The 24,850-nt window shown below is 37.7% G+C and overlaps 1 protein-coding gene across 8 annotated transcripts in view; it reads right to left on the bottom strand.

Annotated features, from left to right (window-relative positions):
• The window catches only part of TLE4 (TLE family member 4, transcriptional corepressor), a 98,790-nt gene that overhangs the window by 68,415 nt on the left and 5,525 nt on the right, over positions 1–24,850 (bottom strand). For 5 of the 8 annotated variants that reach the window (XM_050329726.1, XM_050329725.1, XM_050329727.1 and 2 more), the window contains one exon: positions 256–318. In XM_050329726.1, the coding sequence (XP_050185683.1) occupies positions 256–318 (63 nt within the window). Of the gene's footprint in view, positions 1–255; positions 319–9,145; positions 9,215–24,850 lie in introns of all 8 variants that reach the window. The other 3 variants (XM_050329721.1, XM_050329720.1, XM_050329724.1) reach the window with 1 other exon arrangement.

The following is a 24,850-nucleotide window of genomic DNA, read 5'->3' on the forward strand; positions in this document are numbered from 1 at the left end:
CATTAAAGAAAAATATTTAAATAAGTAAAATTTTGCTTATCACATTATAACACATTCAATTTCATAAATATATTTGAATGACACTATAATAGGTTTGGTGAAGATAATGAAGTTACAGTGATAACAACACAGTGGAAAGTCATCTGCAAGTGCCAAGAGATTCATAAGGAAACCATCTCAACACAAAGTTCCACTTTCATAAGAGATACGATGAGGCAATAATTTACATCAGAAGCAGTACAAATGATTACCTACCTCCTGGGACAGGAAGGGAATGACTTGTGCACATATAGCATTCAGCCTCTTGACAATTTCTGCCTGCAAGTGACAAGAAAAAAGAAATTCTATTATATAAATTCTCAAATGCAATTGTCACCCATGAACACTAAAGAGACATTTTGGTTTTTTTCATCTCTGGCAATCCTCTGGCCAGGACATGTTATCAAAATAATAAAAGTATTTGGACACTAATTAAAAAATACTTAGGAAGCTAGTAATTTCTGGCTAAAAAGTTCCTCTTAAAAAACACTGTTTAGAACAGACACAAAGACTAGTTAATTTTGATTACACAATCACAGGCATTTAAAGAACAAAACCTTTACGAGATGCAACAAAAAAAGAGAAACAAAATTCTGTGTATCAAACTGAACTCTCTCCTATAATGCAAAAGGAAGGATCATTTGCAATTACAGCAATGCTGCTGTAAGCAAAGGGAACAAATAAACCATTTACTGCTAACAGTGCATATCATAAGAATGTTAGCATTGTAACATACAGCTTCACTAATAATCATTCTACCACGTTTTTCAGAAAGAGAAACTGCAGTCTTGTATCACACTTATGTTGTTATCAAACCTGAGGTTAAAAGCAGATACTTTCATGTTGCAATTGTGATCAGAAATTAATAATATATAATGCTATATTTCCATACTGGAGATCAATTCTTATTCTGTGTATTTAATCTGCAAATGTCAATAGACACAGAGAAGATTTGGTGAGATAACTCAAGAATTACAGCTCCAAACCCAGAATATTTTAAGCAACACACACTTCCCTACAATATAACTTTCTAATAATAAATTCTAACCAGGATCAGTTCCTCATTATACAGTAGGACAGAATGCTCTTCGTCTTGCAAAGTCACTAACCGTATGATGAAGACATACAAACCTGTGCAGTTTAGCCTTCCTTCTTTTAACAGCAAACCTTCCAGCCTTTTTGCTATGCTGTCTTTTAAACAGCAAACACTTAGGAAAGAATCTATAGAACAGAAAGGCTCAGAAGTAGCAGTAAAAAAAGCCAGAAGGTCACATAAAATAAATCTGAGTTCAAGGAATATAATAGTTACACAGCTACCTAACCAACAGACATGGTTTGCAAGAGGTAAGAGTACATATGAAACTAACTCTGCCCCCTTGTGCATACTGTGTGATACATACAAATTATCGATGTTATTTTGCAAATACAACTACTTAATTTCTCTGAAATCCATCCAGACTCCCATAGGTTATTTATACAGCAATTTTTATGTACACTATCCTTGTATCTTCTCACTGGCCTGTACTGTTTATGCAAGTCCTCATCTTGTTAAAAAATGTATGCATTTTAATATATGTTTTACATTCTTCTACTACACCTTTTCTATTTATTCAGCAGCATAGGTACACTTCAGAATATGTTCTGTTCACCACACATCTAAATTACCTGCAAATTTCAAAGTTCTCTATATACCTGTAATATCAGACACACCACAATGTAAAACTTAAATATTCCTTTAAATAAACAGTGTTCACTATACTGGTTGACACTGAAATTTATGAACTGCTTGTTACATAGAGAAGCACTGGAAGTGACAAGTTATGTGCATCTAAGCCTAAGCCAGAGAGGCTGCACAATCCAATACTGCAGTACTTGAGAAAAAAAAACATTTCATTACGGAATTTAGACTGTAATATAAGGCACAGCTGTAGACTAACTGAGCTGTAGTGGTTCAAGCATCATTAATTTAGTAATTTCCAAATTTTGGGTTCCAGTTACACTCCTATTTTTTAAAGGAGTCTCCCAAGTGTTTTAAAGTCAAACAGAAATCCATACATTCTGTTCTTCAAGGCTTTTCCATATGAGCAGAAAATTCCAAAGTGCCCCTGTCTTGATGTAAGCTGAAGCCTCTCTGACCTACCATTTAACTCACATATCTGCCAGAGTAAAAAAAGGTACATCAGGTTTTTTCCTGCTGAAAAACAACTCCTCCTACCTACCTTTAAAATGCCCATCACAACCTTACCCACCTTCTGCACAGCTCCTGGGGGGAGCCTTTGGAAAACCACTCTTCCACCTCAGCCACATTAGCTGGATACCTTACTGCACTGCTAAGAAAATGAGAACAAAACTGGCTCGAAGTGCCATGTACGAGCTCAGCATCTAATTTTAAAAGGCTTGAAGATTCATAGATTTTAAGGCCAGAAGGGACTGTTACAATTGTCTTATCTGACCTCCTGGGTAACACAGGCTGTAAAACTTCACTAGCTTCTCCACCAAACCCATAAATTACAGTTCAGCTAGAATATAGCTTAGTCAACAAAAATAATTTTATTCAATTCACTCTGAGGCATTTCTTCTCAGTTAAGGTACTCAACCATAGCTATTTCAAGTTATTTCAGCTATGATGTTTTCCTTTTGATCATTTCTCTCCCCCTCCCCAACAGAAGTACGTCTCTCTTCTACTACTGCTCTTCTGGCCAAAAAGTGGATGAAACATATTTGCTCAGTATTTATACAAAAATTCACCTCTGGCAGATTCTGAATCTGGGAAATGTTAAACTAAAAAGAGTTTTCCAAAAATCTGTAAGTAACTGAAAACAGGTGACTGAATATGAACAGTTACACAACTGCAATAAATCTCTTGATATCAATCCCACTGGAGTGCAGAACAGGGAGTCTTTTCATGCTGTATGCAGGGAAGTGAGCTGATGGAGACAGCATCCAGCTCAGCCTATGGAAAAGAAAAAGAACTTGCTAAAACAGCTTCAAGTGATGTGGAAACATTCCCCAGCAGTATTTCTGAGCTAGACAAGGGGCCTACTAGGCCAGTCATAACAAAACCAAGAAGCCTTTGCTATACCAAAGTGTTTGTAATTTTTCCTTATTAAAACAGTCTTCATTTCCCCTACCAGTGAGTGTCCCCACTTGGATGGTTGTGCATACATTTTATCACCCTCAACACTCAGGCAGCAAGGAAACAGCCCAACTGAGCAGCAGCAGACTGCAGAGGCACAGCATGACCAAGACAGAGATTGCCTGCCCTTGGAGACCATAGGCAGCCTAAAGGCATGAAGGAAAACACTGTGTACGTGCACAAATGATAGGAAGGGCATTACACATTCTGTACCAAGAAAAGTCTTACACCAGACATTTTCACACAGTTAATACGAAGTACAGTCTGTCTTGACACTGCAACTGTTTCTGCAATTAACTGTGGGAGATAATGCCACAGCAACAGGCTTGATTGTCTTCCACAAAATGTAAAAGAGAAAGCAGTTAGCCTCCAGAAGCTAGTTGAGTGGGTTTCTTGCAATGCTGCCCTAAAACCTGAAGGTTTATACTCATCATACAGGTTAGCATCTCAGTAGAGTCTATTCCTACTGCCCCTGGTGGGGGCCTGGAAACTCATTCTTCTTTGCATAAAGTACAAACTTCGACACAAAGTAAATAACAACTCCCCATTTCTACACTCATACAGATATTTAAAACCTTACATTTCATAACCAATTTAGGGTCTCTTGTTTTCTCTTAGACATGAGGTCAGTGGGCTTTTCATGATCAGTTTAACTGGCAGGAGAAGGAAAAAGCATGATTTCATAAAATCAGCCATTCAGTTCCTCACATGAAAAGCCAAAGTTGCCTCGGAAACACGGCTGCTTCCACAATCATCTAATTTTACCTCTTTTTTCCCATGGGACTAGGCTTTAGAGAGGCTTCATTTATTTACAGGCCCTTCCACTGGGCTTCAGTTATCAGCCAATAATACTGTGGACACACACACTTCTAATGGCCTATGTTTTGAAACCAAGTCTAATCTGATGGCGCAGCGCCCAAACTCCTTTTCCAGAATAGCCATTAAAGGATGTAGGTTATTGCTGTTGTCACCATTGATATTTGTCATTGTAATGTAATTAGGGCCCTAAAATGATGCATTACAGCCCTTGGCACAGCTTCTATTAAAATCTTTTCTTCTGCTCACTGAACTGCGACCTGCTTTCTGATGAAGAACAGACAGACAGCTTTAGGGTGAGGAACAGATTCATCAAAGTAGTATTTTCCAGCTCTGGAAATAAAATAAATAAGTAAATAAATAAATAAATAAATAAGAGGGCAACCTAAGAAGAAACACAAGGGGAGGAGGGAATGGGGATGGAGGAAAGCAAACAGCGCATTTTAATTTCATCCGACTGCTTGAAACTCTGATTGCATCTAACGAATATTTCTTAGGACAATATATTCCCAGCCTCTGAATTACATGGTTAATCAGGGCTCTTTTCTGCTATCCATCAGCCTATGCCAGCAGTGTAACTTCCAATCACATTTATAGGTTATGTGGGTCACACATCCCTGAACAACTACATTCACGGATATCCCATGTAAACTGGTACAGATTCTGAAATGCTGTTGCTAGTGTTACTGAATGTTATAATACTATTCAAAGCTTTATGAAAGCTTCTGATAAACAACTGCTAAATTATTGCCTGTGGATACAGCACAATGCTCTGAAATAGCAATAATGGTACAATAAAAGGGTGACTCTTCATGCCAAAATATAAAAAAGATAGCTTTTGCTGCCACACTTTGTCAAAACTACTAACACATAAAGACACTTCTATTACTACTTTCCCTAAACTAAAAGATGTTTGGTTTTGCATAAAAGCACACCAGCACGGAACCAGAAAAGATGAAGGAAACAGAAAGGGAAGGCTTGGGCTGGAACTGTCTTTTTACTGATGCAATGAAAGGTTGTATTGTTTGCATCCTTTGGGAGAGACCTACAAGATAGTATTTTAAAACTTTTGATCTCTTTTTATAGTCACTTATGTGGCACCATTTTTAATAAGAGATGACACTTAAATCATTGTGCCAGAATCTGATCCTAGTAAAGGAATGAGGACTCGTATCAGTCAACAGTGCCTCGGCATTATCTCAGAGATACAACACAAGAATAACAGCTAAGGTCCCCAGTTCAGACAGCAAAAATCTTTTTGATCAAAGCTGAAAAGTTAAATGGTGCTTAATTTCCTAAATAGTCCTAAAAATCTGACCCCGTAAGTGCATAAGTGCCTATAAAGGATTCTGAAAAATGTTCAAAGATGTCTATGGACAAGACTATACCTCAGGTTCCACAAGGTAAGATAACCCGCTCCACTAAGGGGGCTCAGCAAAACTGGACTTTGGGATACAACCACAGCTCCAGAGCTATTAGCTGTAGCTGAAGGGAAGCATGTGATGGACCATTTGACTTCTAAATCCCTTTCAGAATTTCAACATAGTGGTTTAATTCCATTTACCCTTGTCACAAACAGTTAAAACAGGACCTAAGTACATGGTAAAATATGGAAGTGTGTTTAAGTGCCTTAATTAGCATTTTAGCATACGTCCAAATACTTAGCACTGACAGAGATAAAAAGAGAAGCAAGAGTTATATTAACTCCAGATACTGACATACTCAGAAAGGGAGTTCATTCAGAGTAAATTTGTTGCTTAAAAAATATCTATTTGTATTCCCCTTTTTCTGGAAAAAACCTAAATGATTCTGTAAAAAAAAAAAGAGAATTGGGATTTTATTTATAGTATATAAACTTCAGGAAAATATTTCCACTATATTTCACAAAGTTCCATAGTTATCACAATTATAAAAAAATTGCTGGTAAAGAATTACCACTGGAGGCTCTAGGTTTGTCAGTGGAATGGAAACAAAACTACTATATACGTATTGTTGAAATAAAACAGAATAATAAAACATTATTGGGAAACCCATTTCAGCAGCCAGTAGGAAGAAGAATATATGCAATTACGCTTTCAGAAAAATAATCTGAAACAACTGTTATTTCAGGTTTAATTTGTTCTACACAATGCAGCCTTTGCCAAAAAGATCAATCTAGTTTATTAAGTGCTTACCAAGAACACATGCACACACCCTAAACAAGCATTTCGCAAATTAGTGAGAACAAAAAACATTATTACACTGTATGAAACATATCATGATTCTGAATAAAGCAAGAAAAAAAGCTAATCTTAGTATTTCACAGAAAATTAACTCTTCATTCATAAAGAAGAATGTGTTTTGTTTTAATCACAGGCTGTTGTCTGGAAGTGCTTACTCCAGTTCTACAGAACTGGAGGAAATACTGTAAGCCCTGAATATCAGACTTCTTTTCAGCCCTAAAGAAGTGATGTTTGGAAACCAAGACTCAAAGAGCCTAGTTTTGTAGTCAAAGGAAGTCAAGGGAAAAGTTCTACAATACAAAGTATACAGAACAAAAAAATTATTCTTTGCTAAGCCAACTGCTGATATTCAGAAGATACAACCTGAGCAACGCACGAACAAGCTGGATGTAAGCAGGATCATCAGAGTGCCAAATAATTGCGGGTACATTGTCTACCTCACTTCCTTACCAAATTTCAAATATCCCAGCTAAGCTCTTAAAGTACTGAAAACATGATACTCAGCCTTTGTAAATTAATTTACATGCCTGTTTTGCAAAAATACTGCAAACAGCAACATAAGCAATAAACTGGAGTGGCAGACTTTTCAAAATCAATTTTCTAATGTATATACCACTCGGTGGGCTGCTGAAGTGAACTGATAAGACAAGGCTTTTATTTAATGTCTCAAGAATCACATGGAGCTCAGCTCAGAAAGAAAACATACATATTGAATCATTCATGTTTAAGACAATAAAAAGCAAGTCAAATAAGGTGACATATAAACATGCATCAAGCCTGTCCTGATGAAGTCAATGTTTTTTGCAAATATCAAGTTCTATCAGCAAGTAGGTTAACAGAAATGAACAGCCTGGAGATTACCATAGTTCTTCAGTTTCTCAGGCTGCTACCAAGCTGCATCCTGCCCCACTCTGACACCAGAAACTGCAGAGCATCCAGAAAAAAAGGCTGCAAGTGGATCTTGAAATGGCAAAGACTGGCTTCAATTTCCCTTCCTCAAAGGCAGCAGGAAACATATGCTGAAAAATCAGGCAGAAACAAGTAAAAGGATACTGCCACGGGAAATGCTGTTTCCATCAAGAGAGCTTTGAAGTCCTCTATAAGGTACTATGCCTTCACTTACAAGCAATCCTCAGCATTTCACTGCAACACTTTTCCTGTGAAATATGTCCTCATTACGTAGAGCTAAGTTTCCACCACTCTCGACCAGCTGAAGGATCTGACTTTATAGTCAGAAATACAGGAAAAAAAATGTTTTAAGTTTATAAACCTGTGGCACCACACTGTGGCCCAGAGTTCAGTATTATGCATCTATCTCCTAGCTTCAATTAGGTCAGAATTTCCCATTTTAATCTTTCCCATAACTGCTGAAACACAACAGCACAATCACCAATCTCTTACTACTCAATTTCTACCCTTACACACCCCACCTGAGAGTCTAACCAGAGTTCTGCATCTGCTGAAAATGGCTGAACCCAGTCTAAGCCTGCCCTTGCAACTATATCCATATAGTGGTTCTAGTATGCAGTCTTAATTTAACTGGATGAAGAAAATTCTCTGTTTATTTACATCACAAGTTCATTCATACTCTGTTTCTCAGGGGTGGTAGGAGAACTAGTCAAAAAGACATACCACAGATCAGTAGTTTCAACATGTACATCATAAAAAATTAACCAAAGAAAGAGAAGTTGAGAGTAAGAACTTGTACTCAGTATGCTTATGATTATCTTGAGGTGGCCTTAACTGCCCTGAAAAAATATTAGGAGGTAATATTTCATGAACAAGCTGAAAATATCTAGCAGTTGAATCTAAAAGAAACTATGCTTTTAAAATTTACATACATTGTGCTTTCAGAAGGGGGTCCTGATGCTCTTTTTAGAAATGTTATCACAAAATAAACACTGAAATCATTTTCCCACTACAAAATAGAATGCCAGTGTTCATTTCTGACCCCTCTCTGCACTTCACTTTCATCTGCAAATACACACATAGGAAGACCCAGAAAGAGCTATAGGCACCTAGCAGCCCACATGCCCTGTCCTATCCAGTCCCTGCATTATGGCTACAGTGTTTACTCTGGAGCAGTATGCTTCAAATGTTAATCACCAAGAAGCTGATATGCTATCAGAGTTGAGAACTGTGAAGATTGCGACAGACTTCCAGTTACATCTAAAAAGTTGTACTCTTCAGTCTTGAAGCTTGCAGAAAACACTACAATCAATGGCAAAACACAACGTTCTGACAAGAAAATTAAGTTTCTCCAGCAAGTGTTGTGGTGTCATGGGTTTTAATGAACTACATAAAGCTGATCAGTAAACTTAAAAAAGCAGCAATCAGAAGTCACCCATAAAAACAAAAATACAGTGCTGCTGAAATACAGACTGCTGAACTCAAGTTTATTTTTTTCCAAATTCATCCAGTCATTCTCCAATAGTCACAAGATTACTCCTTCTCTTCACCTCTGGTTTCCTTTGCTCAACCTGGCTCAGCCCTGAAGGTTATGGAAGGAAGAGACCTTAGCCTGTCTGATTCATTGATAATCACACTTGATCATGTTTGCTTCCAGAAAGGTAATACAAGGAATAATCACAATGATCTATTTGATGGATTTGTTAAGTTGGTTACAAGAATTCTTACAGTGTTTGAAAACTTTGTCATGTTTCGCCTTCAATCCTTCATCTCTTCTTCCTACCCAGCAATTTCACAATACATCGCGAACAGCAATCAAGGTATTTATTTAAAGGAAACAACATTTTAACTCATTTTCTGTTGCAACTATGATGTGCTGTACCATGCTCATGTTGTACCATGAACATGAGCAATACTCAGATGCAATTTCTGCAGATTAACATAACAGATTTTAGTATTTTAAATAATAGACAAAAATACTCCCCCGTTTAAGCCAATACAGAAGAGCACAATTTCAACATACCTGAAAGAGACGAAACAACAGAACAGTGAATTTTGCAGCAATTATATAATGAAGCTTCGATTTTGAATCCTTGTAAAGACAGAAATTCAAAAAAGGCATGTTACTATCCTCACATTTTAAACCAAGGTTTGATACCATAGGTATGATACCTATTAATTCTTTCTGAGCATAAGTAAATGTTTCATATTCCTTGCTGGTCTTTATCGAGTTCCAGTTCCTGGAATAAAGTGATCATCTGAGAAGCAGAGTACATTTTCCTTTCTTATCTAGAGTTTTTTTGTTTGTTAAACAAACTTTCACTCCACAAGTGGAAGTTTACTAAAACACTAAGGGTGTATAAGTAGGACACATTTTCTTTGAATTTGAATGCAAGTTTCAAATTCATGATCTGCTTGTGCTTGAGAAGGCAATGCCACAGTCCTACTGAAGCACCAACTGAAAACTTCCATATTGCAGCACCCTTTATGGAAGGGCAAGGTAGGGTGAACGAACTATCCACCCATCATATTACTAGCAGTTTACACCATACTGCATATGATGACACAGCCAGTGAGGATTCCAATTCCCTTTTTCTGGAGCAGGTGGCCCTGAGAGTAAGGGGGACAGTACAAAGCAGCTAGTGAACCAAGTGCATTCACCCAACAAGACTGGAAGTTCCAGCACCCCACACATCTCTGTCCCCACTCAGCTGATACTGATTCACATTTTTGAAGTAGAAGACTTGTTTCAACAGCTAGCTCAGCAGGAAGGGATTCCTGATGCAGCAGAATGCTGATTTCCAAAGAGGAACAACAAAAAAAGACTGTAATTCCAACTTCTGTTGAGGAGAAAATATTGATATGAATTGTCATTGCTCCTAATTTAAGTAAGTGGGGATCTTAACTATATTTGCTGAAAATAACTCATTCAAATTCCAGCATTTCCGCAAGTAGGGTTTCTTGCTATTTTTCCTCCTAAGTGATGGAGGACAAGGAAAGAACAGATAATTTAATCCTTCAACATGTGAATTCCTAGCAAGTGGTAGTTTCACTAGGGAAATACATCTAAAATAATTAGGCAGTTTACGATTCTCTTTTTAGCCTTCCTAAGAAGACAAATTTGCAAAGCAAATGCTACGACATTTGTAAGACATGCACTCTTAATATGTTCAGAAAATTCACCTGTCCAAGACAGCTGGATACACTAAGTAAATCTTCATGTTCAATTCATTTGAATGGCATTCCCCCAGTAAAACTCCTACCAGAACAGACAAGACTCTGAATCAAGCAAAACTAAATGGCATTTATCTTTAAAGTATATCAGCATTACTGAAATTTTCAAATACTCTTTATCCAAGAGGGATTCAATGTAAAATAATTTCAAAGAAATGACGATTTGAAGAAAATGCCATGAAAAGCAGAACATGAAGAATGGAGCAAGAACTCTCTGGTTAGGAAATGTAAATTTTATGGAACATTTTACTCCTGTGAGAACATACTTGATGCAGAAAGCTACTATGAACTGTGCTCATTTCAGAAAAATGCTCAAGACACACCATATGTTAAATGTGTTTTTCATCATACTACACCTACAAACTTCAATAAAAACATCTACAACATGGAAATTACATCAAATGTAAGCAAATGTAGGGGGCAAATAATCAACCTCTAAGCAGATTAAATATGTGATCAACACATTTTCCCTCAAACATGCTCTTATCAGAAAAGGTATCAGTCAAACAACATTCCTTCATGAAGTTGTCCCAATTTTACGCCCGTGATTCCTCTACTATAAAAATGTCTGGGCCAGAAATATGAATTATACTCTCACCAGTTATGCTGCGTCTGTTCTTGAGATAGAGAGAAGGTTTTAATTGCTGCTTCATATGCCCTTTAAATTGGCATAAAAATAGGCACTTGAAGTGCACACAAAACTTTGTTTCTAGACACACAAAATCTTCAAGGTGAGATTTTTTGTGAACGTTTGAAGTCAGAAAACAAGAGCACAGTTAAGTGAGCAGACTACACAGCAACAAGCTGCTCATCTTGTTAAGACATAGTTCTCTGAGCATTGTAAGGCACTCTGTTTCACTTCCTCCCGGCAACCACATTGTATTGTTATCAACCATATCCTAAACCTGTCACCTCTCAGGTTAGTATCATGCTTGGTTTAACTGAAAGTTTCAGAGCCACCTGTTAGATATCTGGTAAATCAAATCACCAATAACCAACTGCACAGTGAATTCAAAACAATAACTAAATAAAAACTAGTGTAAACTAGTGGTGGTAGTACCAACTTGGTACCAGTCAAATGAAGAATGAAGAAATTAAATGAAGAAATTAAGAAGAAATGAAGAAATTAATGCTATGGTCAAAACCATGAGGAAAAAAACACACTAACAAAAGAATGCATATTTATCAGTTAAAGCAGATAGCGTGAGAGACAGCAAAATCACATTTCCATGCCCAGTTTTTTATGGATTTTTTAAATGCATTTCTGGCTTTTTGCCATAGACTAATTCCATGGTTTACCCAAATGGAGTCTCTGGGCTTGTTAATTTCATATTTCGTTTGCTAGGTCTGTATTATTGCTACTTTTTTAATCAAAAAGGTTTCAGGCAAGCATTTAGATGAAAAATCCTAACATTTTTACCCACAAAAATACACAGAGGTTCGATCTATTCTGGTTTATGAAAATCTGTTTTGCACAAACTATGATAATTACTCCTTTTTGTAATAGCAGCTTCCCATGACAATTAGGGACTTAGTTGTGCTATTCTGTTTGCATTAGAAATTTGCCAGAATACAAGAAAGGAAACCTTAAAATCACTGAATTACCTACTGACTGTTTGCAAACCTGTTTGTGTAAAATTATTATCTGTTTTTCAAAAAGGCAACAGAAAAAGCAGGGAGGAGTAGAAAGGGAAATAGGTTTGATGACAAATGGATAGCTCAGACTGTGTTTCCTTTGTGTCAGCTTCAGTGAAGACGAGAGAATAAGCTGGAAAATATTAACTTTCAATATAAAGAGAAAGCAGTTTAAAATTACTAATTTATTTATTGAAATAAGTCAGTTTTTACTATGTAACACACCATGATATGTGGATGAAAGCAAGGGGAAGAGAAGTGAGAAAACATTTATTTTTTAAGTCATTAAGAAGGGATGCAATTACTTTCACCATCACAAGTATAATTTCACTCATGGACACAAAACCGGAATTGCCTTCAACTAGCTACAGAATAGCCCAAGAAGCTGGAGAAATTATCAGCACAGTAAAACCTTGCCAACTCCTCAGTTATCAGGACCTGAGCAAGTCTGTTCAATAGTGGTTAAAGCACACCTGTGAGTACTTCAGTGATACTCTTGAATACCATCCACATGCACCAAACAGCACTTTATCTTAACTCTGTACCCGTAAACAAAGTCTTGAAAAGAGATGCCATTTTCTGCCAACGCAGCCTAAAGCAATACAAAACCACTCTCAATATCCACTGCAGAACCTGTGTAGAGCTCATTTGATACGGTTGTAAATTAGGCTTTTTGCAGCTCTACTGACTAAGCTAGACTGTACACTGAGATATATTAAGAGTCTTGTTAAATTCACAGTTGCTCTGCCTCCAAAACTGGCACCCCTCTGAGGAAGGGTAACCACAATAGGTAGGAGCAAAGTGATGCTCAAATAAGAGAAAGTGACCCACTTTACCATCTAAATTCCACTGCTCCACCAAAGTGGAAGAGCACAGCAGTATTTCAGTGGAGAGAACCACGTGTTAAACCATTCTCCTATATTATGCTAAAGATAGCTCTCAGACTAGTACTTCTTTTCCAAAGTCCAACTGCCATTTATGCTCAAAATTACATTTACAGCCTCTCACATGTGGGGGGTATTCCACATACTGAGAAGTAAAGATTCAACCAAAGCTGCGATCCTCATTGCTGAATACTAAGCTGGTTTGCCTAATCTTTTGATATTTCACATTGTCATTACCTTCCTTCCTTCAACCTCTTCAACAAATAAATCAAGAAAGAGCCTTGTATAGATTCATTGTCTAGTGGGTTGAGACTAAGAAGTGACTGGGAAACTAGCTACATGAGAGCTACATCAAGAGCCTGCCTCAGACTAATTCTGCACAGCTTCACATAGAACCATCAAGCACAGAAAAGTTTATCTGAATTTTCTCTAACTTTACAATATAATTGTATGTACCAGAGAATCAAAATCCCACTGTAGTGCAGCCCCTGCATGTATAGCTATACGTGCATTGCAAAGATTTGCACATGCAGGTGGTAGGCACGGACACACACTACCACAAGGCAAGAAAGCCTGTTACAGTTTTCCAAAAAAAACGGGTAAAAAAAGTATTATCCCATTCTCCACATGGAGAACAGAGGCTGACAGGACAGACTACCACAGGCAAACGTTCTTATTACAAAACAAAGCATTGACTGCATTACCACTGAAAGGTACATCCCTGGAGCTGTTAATTGCAGCTGGATGAAAGACAGTAGAATTCATACGGCAAGCAAAAGAAGGACAAAACTGTCTTGGGAAAGAGCACTGTGCCCCAAGCATAAAGCCGTATGAGATAAACACAGTCACTTCTAAGTGACTCCCATGTAATAGCATCGCACTTCTCATTTCTTAACATACTACTCTCCAAACAATTCTCTGTGGTAAGGGCTATGCTTCAGGAAATAGTATTACTTCCACTTCCCAGACAAAGATCTGAAGCAGTGAAAGCCAGAGGTGAAGTCTCCAGAAGGTATATAATGGGATTTTTAAAAATACCTAAGCACACTAGACATGTAATTCAGCAGAAAGTTAGCAACAGACAAATGCTCAAGAAGATTTTCTAGAATTCCTAAGCACGTGGGGGTTTCTACCCTTATCTACAAATAAATAAATGGTACCTTCACATCTTAAAAAAACAAGGCATATCACTGCAAAAATTCAGGTATTAAAATCCCAAACTTCGATCTTCATCCCCTTGACTCCCCACTCAGGAACAACACAATGCTGAAGTCACCAAAAATACACAGATGTCTCCATATTCAGGATGGAAGTTCCTCCCCACTAACCCTGTTGAGTCTTTGGCTCAACAATACAAAGTTCTTTGGCATCCAGCTCACAACTAAGCCCTGCAAAAACCTTGCCCCTGCAACTTCCATAACTCAATGCCTCTACTGCCATGTTCCCCAGAGAGCTGAGAATCTCTGCCAGAATTATTCCCACATAAAATACAGCAGCAGCACACTAAAAAAAAAAAGGACTGGAGAACAGATAGATTTCTATGTAACACCTTAGTGGTTAAAGAGTTCAATCAGAGCATTATATGCACTACTTCAGTTCTTTCTTTACTTCTCCTTCCCTGCCTAATATGTTTCTGTGAGCACTGGAAAGACTCCCAATTCTTCCCCTGGAGAAGGAAATGTCTATTTTCCAGTTCCTGCTCAGAATCATCATACTTGAAGAAACACCAAAGGCTAAACCATGAGTTTGGGGCAGACACTGAAACCCAGTATAACTTGTCCAGCTGGCCAGAGTCTTTCTAGGTGGACAGCACAGCATGTATCTCTCCTCTTTCAATTGGACTGAACCATTAAGGATCTCAGGCAAACCAGGCAGCTTGAGAAGAAATGTGGATCTCGCTAACAGAACAAAAAAATAGCTGAACCGTGATAAACCAAGAGTGCTGCCTTCAACAGTTTTGTTTTTTTTTTTTAAGAAGAATCAGTACTATGTTTATACTTTTAAATAAATTTTAGGTGCCCCTATTCATAAAGTGATTCTGAGAACTACCAAACCAAGACAGCACACTCTGGCAGCAGCAACTTTGGTGGCTCAGCCTTCAAGCAGTGAGATATTTGAGCACTCCTGTGACCTCAACATTCCTCTCCGAGCTACCCCTTCATACATGCTGAATTTCTCTGGCACTGTACTGAATCTCAACTCACCTCCCACACCCCCAGCATTTCTCTGCCCTTATTCAGTGAACACTGCTGCCCAGTGATAGAAAAGTGCCCACACCTTTGCTCCCATCTCACTCCAGAGATCAGTCAAAGTGGCTTGTCCAAGATCTCACAGGAAGCCCTTGAGAGTATAGTCCAGAAACTTGCACCTGGATCCCCCCCAAAGCCCCAGATCCCGGCAGCCGCTTCTCATCCACCTAAGAGCTTTCTGCTTCACAGTAATACAGAGAGGTATTTCCCGTGTCTACAGATTTTCAGGCTCTCTATCTTCTATCACAGGCTTTAAAAAAAACCGTCTTGACCCTTAATACTTACAGTTGTATTTTTTTTTGAAAATCTGTAAATTAAGATTATCCCAGGATACTTCACATCTACATAAAGATATGTTAAAAATCAATGTTTTAGAAGAAATACACACGAGTTCCAAACAGAAAAGAGAGCTAACAGCAACTAAACAAAGGACAAAATATCATGATTTCCTACATTCACAAGGCCTGTATGTCCATTTGACTGAAGGTATATTTGTAAAAAAAAGGTTCTATATTCAAAGAAGCTGGATGTATCTGCAAAGAAAAGTCTTTCATGTTTCCACAGGGATATGTTTTGAGTGTGTTATAGCAAGGCTGCTAATACTAGTTTTAAAAGCACCTTGTCTACATGTTTGAAAACTCAAGTTCAAATAGAAACCTGCAACCTCAGAAAAAAAAAAAAGCAGCTATATGTATGCTCATGGGGGTTTTCCTCTTGCACAGCCTTGTGGTGCTGTTTCCTTTTACATCTCTATCTACATGATCAAACCTAAGTAGATTGTGGTTTTAGAAAAAATGTCAGAAACAAACTATTCCCCAGAAATTTCCAGGACCCCACAGGCACATAACTGTAAGAATTTTTTGTAGGTCAGCAACAACTGAAACATGTTTTGGTGTCGCTGGTGTGTAGAAATAAACCAGGGAATATTGTGGGCGGGAGAAAACTAAATGCCTTGTAGATATATATAGAAGATGTTCTTCTCATGGCCTTCCCATTAAAGACACATTATTGCTTCATTCTCCTTAACAGACATCTCCAGAAGAACTAGGAAGCAGGATACCACTCTTGAATGAACCAAGAACTTATATACAAGTCACTTTTCAAGAGCAAATGCATAACAAGTAACTCTGATATATAAAAAGTTCTTTGATGTTTGGATGAAGTCAGCACTGATATTGCTTTAGAGCAACAAATAAGAAGGAAACTCTGATCAATGCTTGATTTTGGTGTTGCTGTAGTTATTTTCTAGGACAAGACGGAAAGAAAACATACAGTTTGCTGCCAGAAATTAGGAAGTACTAATAAAAATTGTAAATAAGTGACATGTTCAGACTGCAATGGCCTTCTGCAATTAGGACAGAATGTCTACTGATTAAACTGTGTATAAGAATAGACAACCTATCCTTTGTTAACACACTGAGACAAACATACAGGGTATGTTTTATGCCCAAAGTCTTCCCAATCTTCTTGTGTTACAATTTTAAGAAAAGGTACCTACTGCATATTTTAAGAAAAGGGCACCTACTTTGTATCTAGTCAAACGCTTTACAAAATTACAGCAAGCAGACAGTAGTGGTGTTGTAGCTGACTCTCTTTTACCTGTCAGCACAGTACCATCTTTCAAAGGCATCACTGAGAAAGTGGATGGTTGTCACATAGAGTGAATGGTAGTGCAGAGAAATAGGAGATGTGAGAAGAAAACCAATTAAAGAGCTTCCTCCAAAGATTTCTTGATCTTTGCCTTCTCCCTCAAACCAAAACTCCAGGATGTTTTGGCCAGCTTTGGCCTTGTCCTCTTTGCTTTTCTTCTCCAAATGTTACCAGAAGACCAGAATCTCCCATTTTCAACTTTTATCTCCAGTACAATGAACAGAGTTGCAGACAGGAGAATAACTCAAGTATCTATGGTGTTCTATCTCCTGGTAACCATTTGCAGGTAGCCAGAGCAGGAAATAGATAGCAACACTGACTTTTCTCTAAAGATTCACAATGCTTCATGAAGTATGAGTACTGAACTCTTGTCTCCTGCAGCAACCATAGAAAGGTGGCTTCCTCCCGCAGCTACCATAACAACGCATCAGAGATCCACATCCGTCTCAAAGACAAAACCACGACACAGCTCGGCTCAGCTGCTGGTTCTCAAACGCCCATGGAGTTCATGCTGCCACTGGCTACTTTCAAGCAGCTAAACAGTGGCTTGTCCACCTCAGACCCAACACACGATCTTCCAAAGTGGATAGGTAGCTGGCCAGAGACACTGCCAGAGCTAGTGGCAGAAACCTAGCCCTTCATAGCCCTCATTGAAGCAGCTGTGATGAAAACACATGGAGAAGCACTGGCACTTACAAGACTGCCCCCTTCCCCAAGCCTAAGCTAGGCTGCACCATAGTTATTTCATCTCTCTTGCATTTATGAATAGGAAAGCTTAATATGCAAACAGCACTGTGTTTTCAAAAGAAGTCAAGAATTGTTTCAGACACGAGGCATGGTTGAAAACTTCTTATTCATCCCTACAAAAATGTAGAAATGGGGAAAAGTAGCTGATCAAGATAAAAGCTTTGCTCAATGATTGCTCCATTTCCCCCTGGTCTTAAAAAGTAAAATTTGAATCAAATGATAAACAGGAAAAATTGAGAATTTGCAAATTTGAGAATTTTCTGTGTCTGCAAGTACCATGACATTTTATTAAATATTTGCAGAGAAGCATGTATTGGCCTTGCTGTGTTTCGATTTGTTTGATTTAGGATTCATTCAGAAAAGACAAGGTTATAGGACCTAGTTTGCTCTCTGCCATAGTACGTCTGCATCACTGGCTACACCTGTAACTGAAAACCAGGTGATGCCTTAGCAGCTTCATCATGCCCTCTACTACTATCATGCCCCTGCTACTCCAGCACCAACAACTCAGTCCTAGGGCAATCACTTCTCTCTGGGGTAAGCCAGAACATGGTTGAAGGGGTTTTTTTGCTTTTGCAAATTCTTAAACAGTCAAGACACTAAATGAAGCCATGCACACAAGCAGACAGAGTATTACAAGAGAAGTTCACTGTCTTTAAGATGGAAGAAAGAGCATAATTTTTAAAAATTAGATGTTCTCAGTAATCATACACAACATGAACACAACACACAACATATGCCAAACAAAATCTAGTCCCATGACCTATTGTTATGCAGATTCCTTATAGCATGAAGGGGACAAATTTTTACTTCTGCTCAACCGTGAGATGTTCTGCTGAGGTTTTTTAAGCCAGAAAAAAAGAAAAGCACACATTCTCATTGCCAGTGTTTCACATCCCAAACATAATAATGAAAAGATTTTTTCCTTTGAAAAATCTGAATTTCATCCGGCAAATGTCCAAAACCTCTGGGAGTAAAAGATTCTGCACAAAAAACATTTAAGCAGACCAAAAGAGGGAGGCCAAGCTAGAAGATATCCACTCAAAACTATGCCCTGTGTTACCTTTCCTTCTAACACAAAGGAAGAATTGCCACTATCATATCTGTGGCATCTCATGAATATATAATACACAAAAACTGCACATGTAGTTTTATAGTTTGGTATTATTTTCTCTTAGCGGAGTACACATCACACATTTTCTGAGAGCAGGAAATCATGACAAAAGCTGTCAGCTGTATCTCATACTCACCTCCATTGACTTTATTCTGAATGTTTTACTCCTTATTTGCAAAAAAACAATTATGGAAGAACACTGGAGAAAAAACTAAGAAGCATGAGCCAAGCACAGTCTGACAGTTTAAAATTAGAAGGGAAGTAAAAAGAGCCCCAAATTTATTATGTTTATCTCACGATTAATTTTCAGCCAGTCTCACGATAGTCAGTGACTGGCATGATTTAACATTTGGAGTTGGCAATACAGCATACCATACAACTACATAACCATAAAGAGACCAATTCAAGTTTACTGTGGGGACTATAAGTTTGACTTGCCTGACATTTGCACATTTAAGCGTCTCAGCCATAACATCACAGTGTTCAATACCAGAGCATTATGTACCTGTCCTGGACTAAGAAAGATGATTTCTTATGTCTAAATCCTATCCATATGGGCAAGAAACCACTCTTTAGAGTTCTGTTTATTATTTGTGATATATTTCAGTTATATTTAAAACTATTTTTTTTTTTAATTATGAACACCTGCTTTTGACATTGTGCCAGTACACTTTCTGTTACACTGAACTACCGAGTTTGTGCCACCACTAAGATACAGTATCAAGGGAAAAAAATTAGAGAAGTAGTATTTCAAGGTAGAATCATAGAGTAATTTGGATTGGAAGAGACCTTAAAGTTCATCTAATTCCATTCCCCCTGCCACAGGCAGGAACATCTTCCACTAGGTACGAGTAAAACTATAAAAATATCATCTTGAACCATGACAAAACCTGTAAATATACAGATAAACAGAAAGACAAATAGGTATTCTTAAAACCACTTTATATTTTTCTATTTTAAAATAAAAGATTAATTCTTAATGTGAACATTTGATTTCTTGCATATAATAGCATTTCTTGAGTGTAGATAGGTTCAGCTTCAAGCTATACTTTTGTCAACTATTAGTTAATGTAAGTATCATTTTATACATCCTGTGTTTCACATTATCATCTCCCACTGCGCCTTGTAGCTAAACAGGCTTTCTGAAAGTCAGTGGCAAGATGTACTCAATCTGCAGACCACAGAAGTGACTTTTGTAACAATTATAATTGCACTGTTCACAAACTGGGCCATGTTTGTGATAAATTCTCATTCCACAAATAGTGCATTGCAATTTTTCATTAAAGGAAAGAAAAAAAAGACAGACAAAATTGATAACTGTGAATTCTCCTCTTTTGACAGTCCTGATGTTAAAATTTGTTTGCCAGCTTTAATGGACCAAGCCTATGGTAGTCACTGTGATTGACCAGTGTGAGCACCCTTTTGCTTTTTGTAACACAGGTCAAAATCAGAATCTTAAGGAGATTACAGTGGCAATTATTTCACATGACTGAATCTTTCTGTTTAAAGTTATTTCTGTTACTGAGACAAGCACCCAAACCAAGCCACGTTTACAATCAAAACCTCTGTAGTCTTAATTCTACTTTTCTAATGTCTATTTTGTGCAGTGAAAGAGGTCCTCTAGGAAAACTGGTAATGAGATCAGCAAGTGTATAACTAAAACCTGCACCATGATGCACATACACAATGGGGAAGGATCAAATTTACACAAATGCTGTAAAGCTTGGGCATCCCAGCATAGCAATACTTTCCTTGGAAACCTATCTGCTAATGTTTTTTTCCTATGTTGAATGACATCAGCACTTCTTTTTGCCCCTAAAAGGAAGGGCAAATCTCACCACATAAAATGGTGTAAAAGCTATATACAAAAGGGTGACACAGCTTCTCTCTCTTGGTGGGTAGTAAGCTCTAACTGTTCAGCAGGAGCCTTATGCCCAAGTCTTATTTTCAGCCATGTTGGACAACCCAAAAAGGTAGCAGTAGTGTCAGGCAGATGAACCTTAGGATTAAAGGGTGGGCTCAGTTCCGCGCACACTGTGTCTCACCTAAAAAAAAAAATCCAATGCGCAGGCTGGAAGGTGGAAAGACCCTCCCCGGATCTTCGCTCGCGAAGACTGGCCATTATTATTAGTGTCAGGCAGGAGGGAAGCTTCCCACTGCAAAAGTACACATCACCTTTCCCTCTCCCTTCCCTCTCTCCCACCACTGCCCAAAAGGGGCTCAGAGTTCTCACCAGAACACTGTTCCTTATTGAAAGTTTCTTTCATTAAAAAAAAAAGAAGAAAAAAAATTGCAAGAGTTTTTTATAAGGTGACCATAACCACAGGGTTGCCACTATAAACCACATTATAGTCGGCCTATAAACTAATACAGTCAGTATTAACAGTCAGTATAAACAACACAGGCAGCATCATGGCAATTAGCACCTTTCAAAGGCAGAAAAATGCTTTTATGTTTAAGCACTGTAGAGCACAGCCTTTTGCCAGTAAAAACAGAGCATATGTCTTAATTTAAACATTTGCTCAGCATGTTTTGTGCTACTTCCTGTGTCTTAAGCATCTGTCTGAATTGCCTAAACAAGCGTGAGAAAATGACACTTTCCTTTGCTGATGAACAGCAAAACCTGGTGATATGGAAGTTCATCTTGTATGCTATTCTGCAGTTGCAAGAGTAAAGGTTATTCCAACAGTAACTCATGGAGTAGTGGCAACAACAAACTTCTCAGTAATCACCAGGACCTTTCCATAGAACGGTTGCTCAACAGGTCTGAGGAAAAGAAAGCACAGCATCTTGTTTCAGAACTTCGTAGTTATTACCAAGTAAAAGATTTCTGGTTTAACTCCAGAGTAATACATTTTCTAACCTTTCGTAAGCTTCTGAGCTTTTCTGTTGGCTTCAGAGGCTAAATAACCTAAAACTGGGACAAACAAGCCTCAGCTGTCAAACTGATTTGACAGCCTATTTTTTACATTTTGCAACTTTAATCGAAACGCCACTTGTTTTTCTCTTCCTCTGTAATAGTCCTGTGTGAGCTGCAGTCTTCAAAATTTCACTTCTAATCTCTCTCATTTGAAGTTTTCCAGTTCAGTTCTGACTACCCACTGCCTGTATCTCTATTAAATCTTTCCAACTGTTTACAACAGAGAACAAATTCAACTAGTATAATTTTAGTTGGCTATCCAGCTATTTTTCAAACACAAGACTATATATACTCAACTACTTAACTTAACTTAACATGAGTGTGTTAAAGAAAATATCCACACGTGCATGTGTACAGATTCATGCTGAACCCAGACCATTGACAAAAAATAAAGAGGAAAAAGAAGAGTGCATTTTTGTGTTGCATAGGTAGCACACAGAAAACCATTTTGCTGTGATATATGCGTTTTATCACCATGAAGACAAGAAACGGTCAAAACTCTGCCCTAAATTAAACAAATTGATTCCCATCTTCACCCCTTTACCAAAATAATTTACTAATGCTTAAGAAGCAAGCAGGCTAAAGGCTGGGATGTCATTACAGCCCATATATTAACTTAGTTAGCAATAAATCTCCCCTTACTCTCCATACTACTTTCTTAAATAGCTCACTATAAAGCCCCAACCTAATTAAAAACAGCTTTCTCGGCAACAGTGGCCTTGATTTCACTTATTTACACATTAACTGCAGCCTCCATTTGGCCAATCCAGTCTATTCCCTGTACCACGCAGGGCTTTTTATCTGCCCTGGACAGCATTTTCTCCAGCAGATGAAGTAGATGCCGATTGATTTGCTGTCGAGCATGGTAAATTAATAGCAACAAATTGCTGAGGGCCCCATCTCGCTGCTCCACCATGCTTCGGCAGTTTTGCTTTATTTGCTCCATGATGGGCAGCAGTCAAGCCTCTTCAAGTCAATTTCTTCTTAACAACCTGCAATACTTTTCAATGGTGAAAATAGAGCTATTCCTTGTAAGACAGAAATCAATATCCTATTGCCCTTAGAAAATGCTAAACAAGCAGTATTGGCAATCCACTTGGTACTAGAGGGTATCAGATATAATGCAAATCCATACTGCTTCCCTCCTCGTAGTTATTACAGTTTGCTAAAAGGTTCCTAATGCCATTTATCATCATTTACTATCGACTGCTGCAGCTATGATTATGATATCCTATCAGCTAGCAGAGCCCTTTCATTTCTATCCAATTAATATTTCAGCAGCACTCAAATGGTTGCTGCCCAAGTCTTGTAATAAAATTTACATGGATTGGACTGATTTTTTTTCCTGTGATCTTAAAAAGTCATTTCATTTATTTTTTAATACCCAGCTTCTTGAAAGACTTGAATTTTCTTTAAAAAAATGCTGAAATCCAACATTCTAGCATGTGAATTAGTTCAAAGATGACGGTCTAGCCAAAAAGCATGAATCAGAATTTATGTACTGACACCTTCAAAAAACATAGTCAAAGATGAATTCTGTATCTTATTTTTGCTTTCCATCAGTCCCATTCACAAATACCTGTTGTCTGTAGCCAAATATGGACACTTCCTTTAAGCGATGATTACAATTCTGAATTAAAACATTCAGCAAGCATATTTGATTACAGCAATTTAAATAAACTGTTTACTGTAACATTAAAAGTCTAATTTCAGAAATTAAACTAAATGACCACCACCAAGTACCAACAGTATATTAGAAACACAGAGCAATATGTCAACTACTCATTCATAAACTACTGGTTGAGCCTCTTAAAAACAGATGTTGAAAAAGGAACCTAGTAAGAAATGGGCATCTTTAGACAACACTCAAACATTATTCTAAGATTGAAATTTAAAATTGCAGGGATGTATCTGATCATACTGCAACCCAAAATCCCTAACTCAATGACTTTTTTTTTCTGGAATGTGTCCATTTTGAAGCTCTATTGATCCTAATACAGAATATCAAAAATCAGCTTGGTATTTTAGGCTATAACACCGTATGTGACAACTTACCCTACACTCTTCTTAAAAAAAAAAAAAAAATACTAATTCTACCAGTCTAATGCTATTTACTCAGTTACCAAAATTTAAATTAATTATGTTCTCAAACATAATTGTTAAAAATTGGCAACATTATGCAGGCTTAATTAAGATTAAATCCAATTTACTAAATGTACTTTAATTGGTACTAATTACATTAGCTTTCCTTTCAGAATGACAAATTCCCCATAGGTTTCACTTTAATAGTCTTCTATCAAAATCAACACAGGATGACTGATGATGAGCATCATACAAGGGGTGGGAAAAGAGATGCTCTTCTCCCCCCCCCACCCTGCCCCCAGACACACAGGCACACTCACTACCACTGCTTTCTGCACGTTTATCCTTTTATCAATTTGCTAAGTCACAGAGTCATGACTCCATCACACATCATTTTCTGTTCCAGTGAAAAATTTCTCTAAAAATAAATACTCTGTGGCTGGGAGCAGCCAAGAAGAACAGAAGCTTTAACAGAAAAATACACAAAGGTTTCAAATATCAGGGCCACCAATTACTACGGTACTTCCAAGGACTCCAGGGAGTCCTGCTCTTGAACCCTTTGAGACGCAAATCTAATAAGTGAATAAGCCTAACCTGATCTTGAGAACTAGGCCCAATTACGCCGAAGGGCAACTTCACTGCATTATTGCCTGCTTTCCATTACAAGGGCATCAAGCAAGTACATCTGGAAAAGAACCTGAGAGGAACCAAGGCTGTCTGCCCAGAAAAACAAATAAAGACAGATATGCCTCTGTGCTAAACTGAAAAAAGAAGAAAGAAAATATAATAAGTAGGTGGTTTGCAGGGCTGTCTGTATTTCATAATGTGATAAACTGCCCTCAGGATTTTTTATGTGATTGAATTTAGAAAGCGGGGAGGGAGGGAAGGGGAGAAGGAAAAAAAAAGGGTGAACCACTCAATTTCAGCTGAGTAAAATTCAAAAGATGGGAGAGGAGGAAAAGGGAATTTAAGGTGGTAGACTAAAAAAGCTTCGCACACATTAAATGAAGCGATCAATGCTATCTATACAAATACTAAATTGTACCCTAATGCTGTGATCATAAAGCAAGATGGAAAATATTTTGCAGTTGCTGAGGCAAGAGGAGAAAAGAAAAACATAACACTGTGGCAATAGACGGGGAGACATGAAAGACAGGAAACTGGTATCAGATTTAAGAATGAGAGCAATTTTCTTAGCCGAAACTAATTTGAA

This window comes from Myiozetetes cayanensis, unplaced genomic scaffold (assembly GCF_022539395.1).
Source record: "Myiozetetes cayanensis isolate MyiCay16 unplaced genomic scaffold, myiCay2020 scf4, whole genome shotgun sequence".
Classification (NCBI taxonomy): Eukaryota; Metazoa; Chordata; class Aves; order Passeriformes; family Tyrannidae; genus Myiozetetes; species Myiozetetes cayanensis.